General features: G+C 38.2%; 1 protein-coding gene across 1 annotated transcript in view; it reads left to right on the plus strand.

The window, feature by feature from the left end:
- The window catches only part of THSD4 (thrombospondin type 1 domain containing 4), a 289380-nt gene that overhangs the window by 245974 nt on the left and 29349 nt on the right, over nt 1–14057 (plus strand). The window contains exon 8 of the mRNA XM_082488552.1: nt 10809–10984. Within this exon, the coding sequence (XP_082344678.1) occupies nt 10809–10984 (176 nt within the window). The remainder of the gene's footprint in view (nt 1–10808; nt 10985–14057) is intronic.

Below are 14057 nucleotides of genomic sequence, written 5' to 3' on the forward strand. Positions count from 1 at the left end.
GATTTAAATAAATCCTCTGATTGATTAACACTACTATTCATATCTGTTTTCAAAAGGTCCCTGGTTAGATTTTCAGTGTTGCACATTGTTCCCCAGTGGGATGGAGTATGGTGTATGGGAGAGCAATAGTGACACTGAAGCGCAATAAATGCCATATAATCGCATATTTTGCAAATGTCATGCCATGTATCACTGTATGCATATTCTGTAGTAACTTGCATGTGCCAGAGCATCGAAAGTTGAAATGTGAGAATACTGTAGTCAGAGAGCGTGTTTATTGCATTCCGCTTCTCATCTCATCAAAATGACGTGGCAACAGAGGAAGGGTAGACTAGCTAACAGGGGTTAGTTTCAGCTGGCTATTATTAACACCCGTCAGGGAAGACTGTATTAAAAAATGTGGGGAAATACTGCATCATCTTCTGATAGAAGCTAAAGATGTATGCCCTTTTGTAACCTGTAAATTCTTTCTGAAATTTGGTTGGAGATTTTATCGAAGGTGTCAAGGCTTTGAACCTGCTGTAGTGCCTGGGCCTGAATAGATTGTATGGCTATTTGATAAATCGGTTTTGTTTCTTAAAGCCCATATTATTTATTGCAGCAGTAGTTAATTACCTGTTCTGCTTTGCTGCCCCAGCATTTTCCTGATGCTGATGCATCAATTTGGCTTTTGGAGTGCGAAGTGAAAGAAGGAACAGGCATAACTGAGTGAAGGGGGGGCTGCATCAGCAGGGGGAAATTAGAGAGCAACAGTTTAAGGAATACTCCAAAAGGAAAAGGACTGTTTGCTTCAGTGGCAGAAAAAAAAAAAAAAAAAACCAAACAAAACATTTCTGTTTGCAATGATTAAGTGTAAAACCTTTACCTTTAAGCAAGTAATCAGTATTTTCTTTTTGCAGGTAGAAAAAAAAAAACAGGATTTTTTTGAAAGCTCTAGTGGGATTTGTTGCCTGAGATGATCTGCAAGAACAGGCACATGAGGAGCTCTGAGCAAGGTTAAACTTCTTTCTCTGAGGACAACTTCAGAAATATCATGAAGTAAAGAAATTATAGTGACAGCAGTATTTTACAGTGAAACTTTACCCATGATGCTGCTTTAGAGATTTGATAAATTGATATATATAGAGAAAAAAAGAATTGCACAACTGAACCAAAATTGTCTCGCCGTTGTAATGAAAACTTTGGAAATACCTGCCAAAAAGTAGCAAGTTCAATAAAAGGCTGAGGCAGGATGAACACTATGTGTGCATCAGTGGCAAATTCATTTGGTACTTGTGGCCACAGCTCTTTCTGGAATGTAACAGATGTTTGTGAAACAATATTTTCAAATTTTTATTTTGACACAGTTAAATTTCAAATTCCATCTACATTTTTCAGAGTCAGACCAAAGGTACTAAGGTTATGATGCCGAAGCAAAACATTTCATTTTGTGCCAAAGTAATACTATTTGGATTTTGGGGTTTGTCTGGTTTTGTTTGCTGAGCTTTACCGTCTAGTACAGCTGTGGAGAGCATAGAAAAGGCAATCAGTTGTTTGGTTTTAGACCTCTTTTAACAGTGCGCTGCAGGGGAGCTTAGAATGGTAGTCAGAAAATCTGAAATGAAAAGTTAGGAGACAGCATGCCTCCTCCAGACAACAAACCATTGGAAAAGTTGACAATAACTTGTCTTCTGTGAATGCAGTGCGGCAATCACTGACACACCTCTGCACGCAATGCAGAATCGAAATGCAGATTGATCACAGTGTGCCGCTGACAAAACACAAAAAGCCTTTGTAATTTAGCTTTATCAATTCATTAGTATTGGACTTGTTCGTGAAGTAGTCAAACACAAAAGAAAAATATATCAAAACTAGAGGGCATTTCCAGAGGATCTTAAGTATTTTAAAATACTGTAAGATTATTTTGGATTAAAACCAAGGTTAAATGAAATAGATAAGCCAGGGGGAGGATAAGATCTTAAAGAACTATCTTAACAAACATGTTATGTATTTTAAGCATGTCCTTGGGCATTCCCAACTTCTCAGCACTTGGTGATTGCATGAAATCCAGAAAAGGAAATTGCCCAGAAGCTGAAGAAGAACAGGCACTGCTGTTCTCATTAAGCCTGCTGGCTGCATTGTAGAAAAGCGACCGAGGAAGACGAATGGCAAAAAGTAAATGAACTCTGTGTGAATTGGATTCCAGCACACTCATCTAGTGTTAGTAATGAAGATTGTTTTGTGACATCTATATATAACATAGGTCTGCAGTACGAAACTGCAGATTCAGAAAAAAGAGCTTATAATCAGAAATCAGAGGTTGAAGATAGATTTTTCCATCAGATCAATTGATTTCTCATCTGCCCCTTCTAACTTACCATTAAGTAATCTATTTCCATTCTAACACTGAAGATTACGTGCCCAGTCTTCAAATCGATATGAATCTACTATATCACATTAAAAAAAAAAAAAAAAAAACGTGGCTCTCATAATCATTAGGAAATGCATCCAGCAGATGTCTGCTCCCTCACAACTGGAACAACAATTAAATTAGACCTAAGACAACACGGCAGGAATGTGTACTGGATTTTTTTGACTGTATCACGGTGGAAGGATAAAATCTGCCAAAGTAGAACCTCAGGACAAACTTGGTAAAATTGGTTTGATGCAATTCACTGTTTCAAATTTATTCTCCTACGAAGCAGAATTTCTTTAATATGATACGATAGCTCCCCAAGTAGAATATCAGAAAAACTCCTTGAGCAGGATTATGCTGAAGAACGTAATGTTCATCTGAACTCTACTGTTAATATTTTAGATAAGAAAGAAAACTGCCTCAGTCTTTCCTTGGAAATAATAGTATACTTGAATTATAATTTCCTTGTAATAGTAATGCAAATCTGATATTTTTATCTCCATCTTTATCTACTCTGTACTAAGAAAATATTTAAGCAATTGCTTGAGTGCTATTGTTAGCAATAACACTATGTGTCATAGGTAATTGGCAATGTTATGACTACTACTCAGTTCATGGATAACTTGAAACAATATCTTTGGGAAATAAGCATGTGCCCAAGCTATTCGAAGCTGTAAAGATGTTTGTTGGGCTTCTAAAAAGTAGATTTTTCAGTTCCTACTAGGTGAAAAAATCATAGAATCATAGAACGGTTTAAGTTGGAAGGGACCTTGAAGATCATCGAGTTCCAACCCCAAAATGATTGAGATTTGTAAGGATAGGGGTCTGTATTACACTATGTTGAGTGACTGTATAGAAAGGCAGAACAAAAATTTCAGGTGTTGCCCAGATCCAAATATGAATAAGTATCTCAAATTTGGATACTCGTGCAGAAGGTTCTGGTTCTGAGGCTTTGAAAAAAGACTGGAAATACCACAGGATCCATCTTCCTCTTGGTTTCAGTCAGGTTCTAAAAAACACGTAAAAAGTCATATTATGCTTTTGTATTGTGTTTGCTTCTGGTCCTCCCTGGACTGCAGAATAGTGGAGGCATCCACAGGTTTTTTTCGTCCTAAAGTTTTTATTAGAAAGTATTCTTCTGCGTTACGATTATTTTAGGTCTCATAGTACTTCCCAGTGGAGAGTCCCGCTCTCTGGTCTGGGTCCTTTCTGACGCTGATGAAGTGACCAGTAATGGCTTTGAACTTCCAAAATGGTTGAAAGCTCGGCAAGGCTTTGTCTCAGCTATGCCTGGTTAGAAGATGCCCCATTTTTGTCATGGAAGATCTGTACCCTTTCCCTGTCTTGGTTGCCAGTAAAGAACCCAAATACAGTGCGAGAGATGAAGGTGTCCCACCTGCAGAGATACTGTCTTCAGATTGAGCGTACACAATCTGATACGAATTTAGGGCCCCCTCAGTGAACTGCTGACCATTTTCTAATATCCTGAGTTGGCTCTAGAAGAAGGGTTTTGTAGGATCAGACTGTTAAAGATCATTTGATTCTTTCTGATTACGAGATTCTTAGCCCTACTAATATTTCTTGAATTAAGCTCAGAGTCCTGTGGGAGCTTTGCCATGACCTCAATAGGAGTTTGAATTCAAAAGGTCAGAGGAAAATAATTACATAATTCAGTTCACAAGAAGCGTGCCAAATTTCTCATAAATATTCTGTAACTAAGGTGTGTTCTAATAATCAGCAAATATCTATGCTTTTGGAAAGGAGGGGGTTTTTTGGAGAATCTATTTGAACTAGTCCGTATTTCATTATTTTAAAACTGTAGATTATTGAGTCTCTAGGCATGTGGCTTTTTCTGTCGTTATGCATCAGAGGTACTTCAAGTAGCCTAGTAACTGTATCCTATGATTTACAGTATTTCTAGATTGTGGTCAACATGCTCTTTCTTCATTGACTTAAAATGCATTGTGTATTCCATACTGCAAGGCTGACAGGCATGAAGGCAAGCTACAGTTTGTAAAACTGAATAGGGTTTGGGTTGATTTTTTTGTTTGTTTGTTTTAAAAAACATCTGAAGTTGACTTCAAGTAGCTCTGTAGAGAGAGTTTTACAATCTGTAAGCATTCCGAAGTAGCCAGTGGTGTTAGGAGCTGGACGTGTGGTAGGGCAGCCGGTGAGCAGGCTGTCAGCACGGGCCGGTCCGAGTTAATGGCCGGCGTGCTGCAGGCCGGGCGCTGGACGTCTCCAGCGACCCCCCACGTCTACGTCTCTCCCGCACTGTCTCCTTCCCCTCTGCCAAGGGATGCAGAGGTGTCACCATGAAACAAACTGATGCAGCTCACAGGAGATGCCACCAAAGGGTACCTTTATGGTTTAGTGGTACAAGGTGCACCATTCTGCACTGATTTTTATAATCCGGTGTGTGAATATTTTGGATTTGTCTCTGAAGGCTCCATATAACATATTTTCATACAAGAAAAAATAAATAGGAGAACTTTTGTGTTTCTTTCACTTCTTCCATCGTAGTGATTCTTCAGAATTAGTCATATTATTTACTGCAGCTGTTTCTGGGCACTTTCTTTAAAGATGCTGGGAAGGCATTGTTGTTTCTAAAGAAAGCTAGTTTAGCCAAAACATTCTTACACTTTCATTTGACTTAAACGGCAATAATTTTTTTTAAAAATGCTTATTAAAGTAAACTACCAAAACTATGCTCCAAATGTGATGTGTCAAGTAAAAATTGTGCTGAGGTGTCAAAATAAGACAGTTGCTATACTATGCCTGTAAGATGCTTTGGCTTAGTTGGCAGCTGCAGAACAAATGCGGCTTGAGAGCCCCATCCAGCTCACCCGGTCGCCTTTGCTAGCCGCCTCTGTTGAGGAAATTTATCGAATAGTTTTTTACCATGTTTTATCAATATTTGACTTGCATCTTGAGTGCATCTGCAGCTTGTCAAGGTTCCCTGGATTAAATTACCAGCAAGACATTTGCAATTACCTTCAGCAGCACAAGCCCTGACTGTTTCCCACTGACGGCAGTCGCGAGCATGCAGTCCTCTTCCCAGAAGAGAGTAACTAATCTCTGCTTCTCTCTGCTTGGGTCAGGTCCAAATGGGAGACGCTTAATAAGTTTAATATACGGGAAATAACTTTGATTCTGTCTGTCTAAAGACTTTATGTGGTTTGTAAAGCAATTAAGTAGGACTTAGGACACTGTTCTCCCAGACAAAAAGGCCTTAGGACAGAAAATAAATACATGGTATTACTCTGAATATTAGTGCTCTTGCCAGGTTTGAGAGGTTTCATTTTATTATTGGTACTGTGCCTATGCGATTTTGGGTGAAAATGTGCTGCGGATAGTGAGGTACTAGGCCCACACGTGAAATATTTCTCTTCAGATATGAAGTGGTTAGAAAAATAGTCAGTCAGCAATAAGTGTACAAAATATATCAGACTGCTTATATGGATCGGGATGTCTCCAGTTTTCTGCAGCAGAGGGGCTGGGAATAGTGCATGGATATTCCTTCTGGATCATACAAAACTTTTAGCATCTGTTTTATAAATTTACAGTAGTGCCAGACAGGACATACTTTATATAACATAAGGTGTGTTTAACATCGGGTAGACTAAAACTGAACGTGTATATAAATGACCTATCGAAACCTACTTTTGAGGAACGTGAGGGTAAATAAATTAAAAACTCTTATTTTACCTTGCACAGCCTTGATAATTGTTGTAGAAGTTGCTCAGATAGCTGTCCTTCACAGAGTTCTACGAAATTGTTGCTTTCCTTACCCATTCACCAAATTCAAATCCAAACTAATGGTTTGTTCCTAAATTTCATTGTATGTTTTCCCTGTAAATACTCTGCTGCCCAGAATTGTTTCCCTTGAAAACTGTCTAGCACCTTCACAATAGATATTCAAAACCAAGTTACTAGATTTTAAGTCGTTCACTCATGCACAACACTCATCTATAAAAGGCAGGGGTTTTTTTCTTTGTATGTGTAAAAATTTTCAGGTTCGTATTTAATGCCGAGCTACTGATTTGACTTTCAATTAATTATTACCTTTATTGCAAGTACTTGAATCTTTTTCTAGCATTTTTTTCTGACAATCTTCAGAAGTATTTAATTAAGCTGAATAAAACAAAGACTGTTTTTCTCTTCATATTTTGGAGTATCTTTAAATGATGCTGTCTGATGGTATGTAACCATTTCACACACGTAATGTTGGCAATACCTGACACATTAACATGAATACACCGTAAATTACATATCTTGTAAAGGCAGTTGCCATTTATTCCTATTTAACTGATAACTGTTTTTGATCTTTTTGTTGTATTATGTTATAATAATAATGAGATATGAACCTTTGCCCTGGAACTCAAGCTGAATGTATTTTTACATTGATTTATGTGAACTTTCATTTTCACAGGCAAATGTTTTGGGCTTTTCCCAAAAACAAGGCTTAGGAAAATGCCACGAGAAGAGGCTTTTCTTGCATAATGTGAACTTACTATGGAATGAAAAGTTCTGGAAGTCTTAAAATCTTTCCGCTGTCGATTTAATGAGTCTTGTTACTCATTTAGGTACTTAAAAATATCTGGAAAGCTAATTTTGTTCAAACTTAACGTAGCTGGAAGTGTATTAGGATTTTTCATGTAGAGTTATTTCCCTAACCTCTGCAGTGGATCTGTACACGTGATACTCTTTTACTGACTCACCATTACTTCACTGTGACTGACTTGTGATGTTTTCCTTTCATCGAGGCGGTTATTTTCACACATACAGTTCATGACAAAGAGTGAGTTATTCTCTTGTTCAAGTTAATATTGATTATACTGCAGGGGAATCATCTTAAGATGGCCGAATTCCAGTTATTTACTTTGTTTTCAGAGATAAGAAGGGCTAGAAAGACTTTCTGGTCCGTTTTAGAGAAGGGCTAGAAAGACTTTCTGGTCCATTTTAAACAAGGGGGACCCTGAGTCATTAAAGATCAGACAATAATTCTGGAAACGGGAAGATAACAGAGGAGCAGAAAATGAATCAGGCAGTTACCTTATGTCTAATAATCTGTGTATTAGCTGCCTTAAGGGGAATGAGAGCACGTTTGTGGAAACCGTCTTTGGGAGATACGCAATGCTATCAGCTTTTTCCAACTTCCTCTCCATCTGCCTGAGCAGCGCTATGCACTTAATCTAAAGTAGGAGTTTTCAGCGGAAGAGCAAATGGTTTTACGTGAATTGTATCTGCACTCTGTTTTTTTTTTAAAGGTGGGCTGGGTTTTTTTGCTGGTAGTACTGTAAATGAGATGCTGTTGTTCTAATAAGGAAATCGCCTATTTGCAAAAGTTGAGTGAAACTTTTAAAAACTGGAACACCAACCCTTACCATAGCTGTTAAATTAGCTATAGCTGAAGGGAAAGGAGAAAGCAAAGTGACTGGTTTATGCCCAAACAAGCAGGTTAGTAGATGGTAAGGAGCAGTGCATTTTTTCCTGTGTAATATTCTTAATTTACTGTTACATACTTAAAAGTTTTATAAAAAGTTTTGGTCCAGGCTGGATGATGTTTTTCACAATAATAATAATAATAATAATAATACTGGGGTCTTTCTACTTGTCGCCTAGCTTTGACATATACTAAAGTCAAATCTTCTTATATTTTTCTAGTTCTGAGTGTTACAGACTTTTTTGTAGGTTTGGGGTTTTTTTTAAAAATTCACCTGAGAGTATAAAGTAGTCACTAACATTCAGAAACTGGAGTGTGTTGTGAGCTAGAATCGAGAAAGTTGTCAAGATTGAAAAACGCAATAAAAGGGAACTAGAGTAATGGAATTATCTTTAAAGTAGTGGAGAAACGGATTTTGTAACTTTCTGATTGCAGTGATGTAGCTTAAACTAGGATTACAAAAGCTACTCTTACAAACCATCAAACATAACTTCTAACTGGAAATACTGACCTTGAAAGCGGATGCCAGCGTTATTTACAGAACTTCACTCTGTTGCACCACTGTGTCAATGACCTTTGATTTAAATGGTCTTTAGCTGTTTTTTTTTTCCAAGTTGTAGGAGAGGCTGTATAGAACAGTTCGACAGGAAGACAGGAGCTGTAAAACATCTTTAAAAGGAGAGCTGTAAGCTGAACTGTAGAAAATTAATTAGTACTCTTCAGATACTTGAAATAGAAGTCTTAATGTGTGGCCTATTGAGATTTTGCCATAGAATTGTAGCCCAAGCAGAAGTGTTGATCAGAGTTTGTATCCTGAAATACTCCACATCTCTGGTGCAAAACATTACTAAAGGCCACTGTAAACAACACAGTTTTAGTTAAGAAGCTGATCCAGGATGAAAGGTAGATGAAATTGGCTGCAGACCGTATGAGGAACTCCTCATGAGGAATTAACGGTAAAGTTCTACATAATCTTTCATGCTTTGGCTACAAATATTAGCACCATAAAAATTCTTCATGGGGCAGAGTTGAGGCGGTAGCTGCAGAGTGATCAAAACATAAAAGAAGCATGTTTTTCCTTTTTACGGGGAGGCCTCCTTCAGACCTGTCATATGATGGATTTGAAATGAAAGTTTAATGGCTTCAGTTTCTCAGACAACCATCTTTCTACAGCTTCATTATTCACAGCGATTTAATGTTAGCCAGCTCTCTTTCTTTCTTCTGAGCTCTTGATAATTCATTTATTTTACTTGTTTAGCAGCAATATAAGAAAAAAATGTTCCGATCATAACGTTAAGGAAGTCTTCCATATTAAAAAAAAATGTAAAACCAATTTCCAATTTTCTCAATACGGAAGGTTTTTTTTCAACAAGGGGGTACTCAGAAAAGTAATAAAGTGATTGACATGATTTCTGAAATGTGGCAGTAGTATTGCACTTAAAATCACTAATTTATGTAAAAGAACTGATATTTGCAGTGTGGTTCTCTATTGCTGTCTTTATTTATCTTAACATAATGCGCCTTTACATTGGCATTTTGTGACTTTCTCACCACGCAGTCACACTGATGTTCTTCACCGAGAGGCCTGCAGCAAAAGCAAACAGACTGCTTCTATAGATTAATTCAGTTAATTCGGATGTCTGGAATATGTAAGAACAATTTAAGTTTCTTCTCTAATGTGTATTACTTTGGAATTAATGGCGTAAATTTCATTTCCCATCATTTAGGCCACACACGTAGGCTTTCTGATTTTACCCAGCAGCATAAATAGTTGTGTATAACACTGAAAGCATTTTAACTCTGTATTGCAGTTGTTGTGACAGGACAAAGAAGAGACAGTCTCTGGAATAACTGGGTCTTCGACCCCAAATTTTCAAAGCTTGTACCTTGAATTTGCATTAAAAGGTAAATTACCGAGCAATACACAGTCAAGGATATTAGTAGATTTTGTCATCTGTGTTAAAGTCTGTATTTAAAGGCAAATTCTTTTGTAATAAAATTGCAAATTTTTGAGTAGGGCCTTTAGGGAAAGGGTCGCGTCTTTCTTGTGTGCTTAAGTAATGTCTGATATGGTTTCAGCCTCAAGATATTACTATATTTTAAAATATGTAATTGTAATATTGCATAAAATTATGCACATGTATGTATGTGGCAGGAGTTTCTGACCTTAAGGACTTAAAATTATAGTCACACAGACAGATAAAGGACGTAGGAACAAGAAGGAGCAGAGGCACCTAGAAGTCAGTCACTTGCCCACAATGACAAAGGGAATGCACTGCACAACTGGATATTGAATCCATATTTTACCCTTCCCTGGCTAGTGTCTGATTTGCAAAGTCACTTTTCCTTACACAAGAGATCCTACTGGCATCTACAGAGAGCTCGTCATTCTCAACAGTGCTGCAGATCGGGGCTTTGCAGATGTTCTGGCAAAAAAATCATGTTCTGAAAAGGAAATGGGAGGCAGTAGCCAAATCGCTTCATGAAGAATAACTGGAATATTTGGCAACCCAGGATATTCATGTGTCCCTAAATTGTTTGGTGCTTCTGCGTTGTATAACGCACTGATTTTCTGTATCTGCCTCTGTGTTTTGTTCTGTCTAAATCACAAAGTAGTCAATTCAATGGGAAGGAAGTGGAGAAAAACCACTTCCTTGGCATCCACGTGTGTTCAGTGTACGCTGCTGCCTGGCCGAGGGCCCCATGGCAACCTACGAGAAACTGTTGACAAAGGTTTCCAAGCTATCTTTGCTTTTTCTTTGTTTTCTTGCAGCATACCAAGTGTGCGGATGAAGTTTTCTAAGCTTGGGGGTTTTTTTGCACAACTACTAATATAACTCCGTTCTTTCCCGGCATCAGAGAACACCCAGCAGCGTAATGCACCTTGGGGGATTTGATTGGGCACCAGTACGTGAAGGTGATTTCTTCTGATCAAAGTCCTTGTGTTTCTGTCCCCATCCTCTACAGCGTTGCGGAGTCGCTCAGGACGGTCCATCATCAATGGAAACTGGGCAATTGATCGACCTGGGAGATATGAAGGTGGTGGGACAATGTTCACTTACAAACGCCCCAATGAAATCTCCAGCACTGCGGGAGAGTCATTTTTAGCTGATGGTCCAACAAATGAAGTCCTTGATGTCTATGTAAGTTTCTTGTATTTAGATTAATCTTCCTCATGGAAAAAAAAAAAAAAAATCAGTTTATTGATAATGTGCAACACTGAAATTTCAATCAGTACCAATACTTTGTTACTGTTTTGTTCCTTTAATTATGAAACATTATTTTTTATATTTTGCTGTTGCTTGCTGTTGCTTCAGATCATAGGAAATCTAAAGAACAATGAAGCCTTTTTCTCTCAGATTTTACTGATCCAATAAAACCAATTTTACTTGTTCAATAAAATAGAGATTAAGCATATAAATGTTCAGGTTTTTTTTGTGAACTGGATTTTCTTGGGATAGTTTCCTACTCAATCAGATTTGGTGTAGTTTAATTTTACAGTGAACTGCAGCAAATACCTAAATCAGACAAGGCCTCTCAGAATGATACCACCTCAATTTTGTTTAAAAGCAACCTAAGTCAAAAAACTATAGAATATGGGATTTGAAGCGTGGAAGTTTTAATACGAAGCTGTGGTAGGAGACCATAGATAATAGCCATTTGAGTAGGGAAGAGAGAAGACAAATTGTGGCTAAGAGGGGGTATCATATTGAAAAAGCTGTTTAGTTCAGGTGGGACAGGTTTTTACTGCATCATATTGAAATAAAAAGTATACCTGGAATTTATTACAACTTATGCAAAGATAAATGGTGTGTGTTCTCAGATTATTATACACTTCCACGTGGTAAAATCCATTCATTGAAAAAACTAGATTAACTGGTGATGTGGTTGTTTCATCCAGCTATAGCTTTTTTGCCCTTAAGTGCAATATGGGGCGGAAAAGTGAGTGTGCTGGGTTGCTCCGTAGAAAAATGAAAAGTACCCTGATTACTCAGCTGGGAAAAGTTAGATGTTGGCAAAGTTATTCCCCATCTGCTATATGGTGTCTTAATAAAGCAATGTAATAATTATGGAAACATTACTTCTTTTTGGATAATTTCTGATTGATTGCAATGTAAGACTGGCAAAAGCCTGGAAGATTGAATGGTTGGGCTCCTAGATTCTGCAATGCAGACTCCATGCTTTTAAAATTCACGTGTTGTCGTGTAGTTACAGGATGCTGTGAGCTAAGGTTTGGTCTTAAGTTTTTATTGTCAGCTAATTGATGCCTAATATTTAATGACCCAGAGAGAAAAGGATCAGGAAATGGATTAAACAGATATTTCCAAACTAATACCGTAAAAAAGATTAAGCTTAAATTTGTCATATTTTCATGTTTTAGTTCAGGCTTAGTCTCTTTGTTTGTTTTTGCAATGAATATAAGAAATCTGGCACGAAGGGCGTAGCTTTATCAGTTTTGCTCTGTGGCTGCTGCTGTGGATCGCCATATCTAATTCGACTGGACTCTTATCTGAGATGTTTCTGGTAGATATGAGGAATACTACAATTCATTACAAGCTGATTGTTTAGTCTCTTTCAACATAGTGTGGGAAGCTGAAAATGGATAGCGCTAGATGAAAGAAAATCAATCATCAGGATGGCACAGCCTCTCTTATGGGTTTGAAATTTGTAGCTGCGCAGATACAGATGTCTTTTTTCAGGCTTTGTCTTGCAGTTCCTGAATCATGTAATTCTCTTTTCGTCCATACTCATGATCTTTATGCTCTGTGTAGAAAAATGAAGAGATTTGCAGATAGGAATTCCGAATGACTTTCTGTTCCTTTTTCCTGAGATCATGCTGTCTTTCTTCCACTCAAAAAATATAGAGGAAAAAGCTCTCTAAGTTACAGCAGGTTATAATTAGCAAGAGAAAGAGAGATGCAAGTTTTGTCCAGTTGTGATGTATACATTGCTACAAAGACTTACGTCCACTAACTCAAAGCAAAACTATTGTATAATTCCAGGTATTTTCTTGCGGGAAAGCTGTGACAATGTATTCATAGGGACTTCATCATTGAAAGTCTCTATAACATGTGCCTGTCAGTTATTTTTAGAAATGTGATGCAAAACCCATGGGAACCACTGGAAAGCTGTTCCTGGAACCATCTTAAGAAGAGGGTCCTGGTTCTGGGAGGTGGGGGGTACTCTTCCGCTGAAGTCATCTTCACAGTGCTCAGGTCTCTCAGGACCAAACACAAAGACAGTGTATTTTTTGGATAACAAAGTGACATGGGAAGGACCAACCCTTACAAAAAACATTACAGGCAATGCATTATTAGATGGTTCAGAAAAGTGAATGATCTCTGAGGGACAGAGTTTAGAGGAACAGCTATTATATTTGGCAAGGAAAAAGTGATTTTGACACAAGGAAGAACAAAGGTCTGAATCCCTAGTTGGTGTTAATTGGTGTGATGAATTTAGTGAAACCGCGAAGTCTAAGTGTGCTCTGCTGGGTCATAAAGCCATTGGCATAGCATGGCTTTTTTCTTTTTGGCCCATGGTTTGTCAGAAGCAAAGAGCTGGTGCAAGCTCAGGTGTTTATTTAGTTTGCTTTGGTTTGGTTTTGTTTTTTTTTAAAAAAGGTACTTTAAGTTAAAGTGTAACCTGAGGCTTCTACCAGACCAATCCCCGGAAAGAGTTCAGGACTTTTAAAGCAGCAGTGTCGGTACAAGCAGTAGTGGTGCAATCAAAGCTAAACTAGTGAAATTAGCAGCTGATGGCATCCCTGCTTTCCTAGCGTGAGTATGCTCAGGCTCTCAGCAGCAGCAGCGTAACACCAAGCCAGCTGGGTATGGCGTGTGCTGCTAACGGTTTTAAAAAGCTTTCCTAAAGCCCTGTCTTGCTCAGGTCTTATTATGCCTAACTGCTTAAACAAGCAGACAAGAAGTGAGGCTACTTTCCGAGGCGTGCTCATGTCAGCTCACACGGGCTTGTGCAGCAGTGGTCTGAAACCACTTGCCTTCATTTTTACATTTGAAGGAGAAAAGCTTATGGTTCACGCCTGTGTTTCATAAAGAACACTTTGATAGAGTTGTTGCGGCTAGCTGTAAAGCAGCGGGAGTGTGGCTGCGCTTACATTACAGCTTCATCCTGATGAAAATTAGCGTGGAAGGATGCAGGAGGGTTGCATGGTTGCTCTTCAGCTGCTCTGACAAGTATGTGGGCTTTTGTAATCTG

The sequence above is a fragment of the Vanellus vanellus genome (genome assembly GCF_965231255.1).
Source record: "Vanellus vanellus genome assembly, chromosome: 11".
Taxonomy (NCBI): Eukaryota; Metazoa; Chordata; class Aves; order Charadriiformes; family Charadriidae; genus Vanellus; species Vanellus vanellus.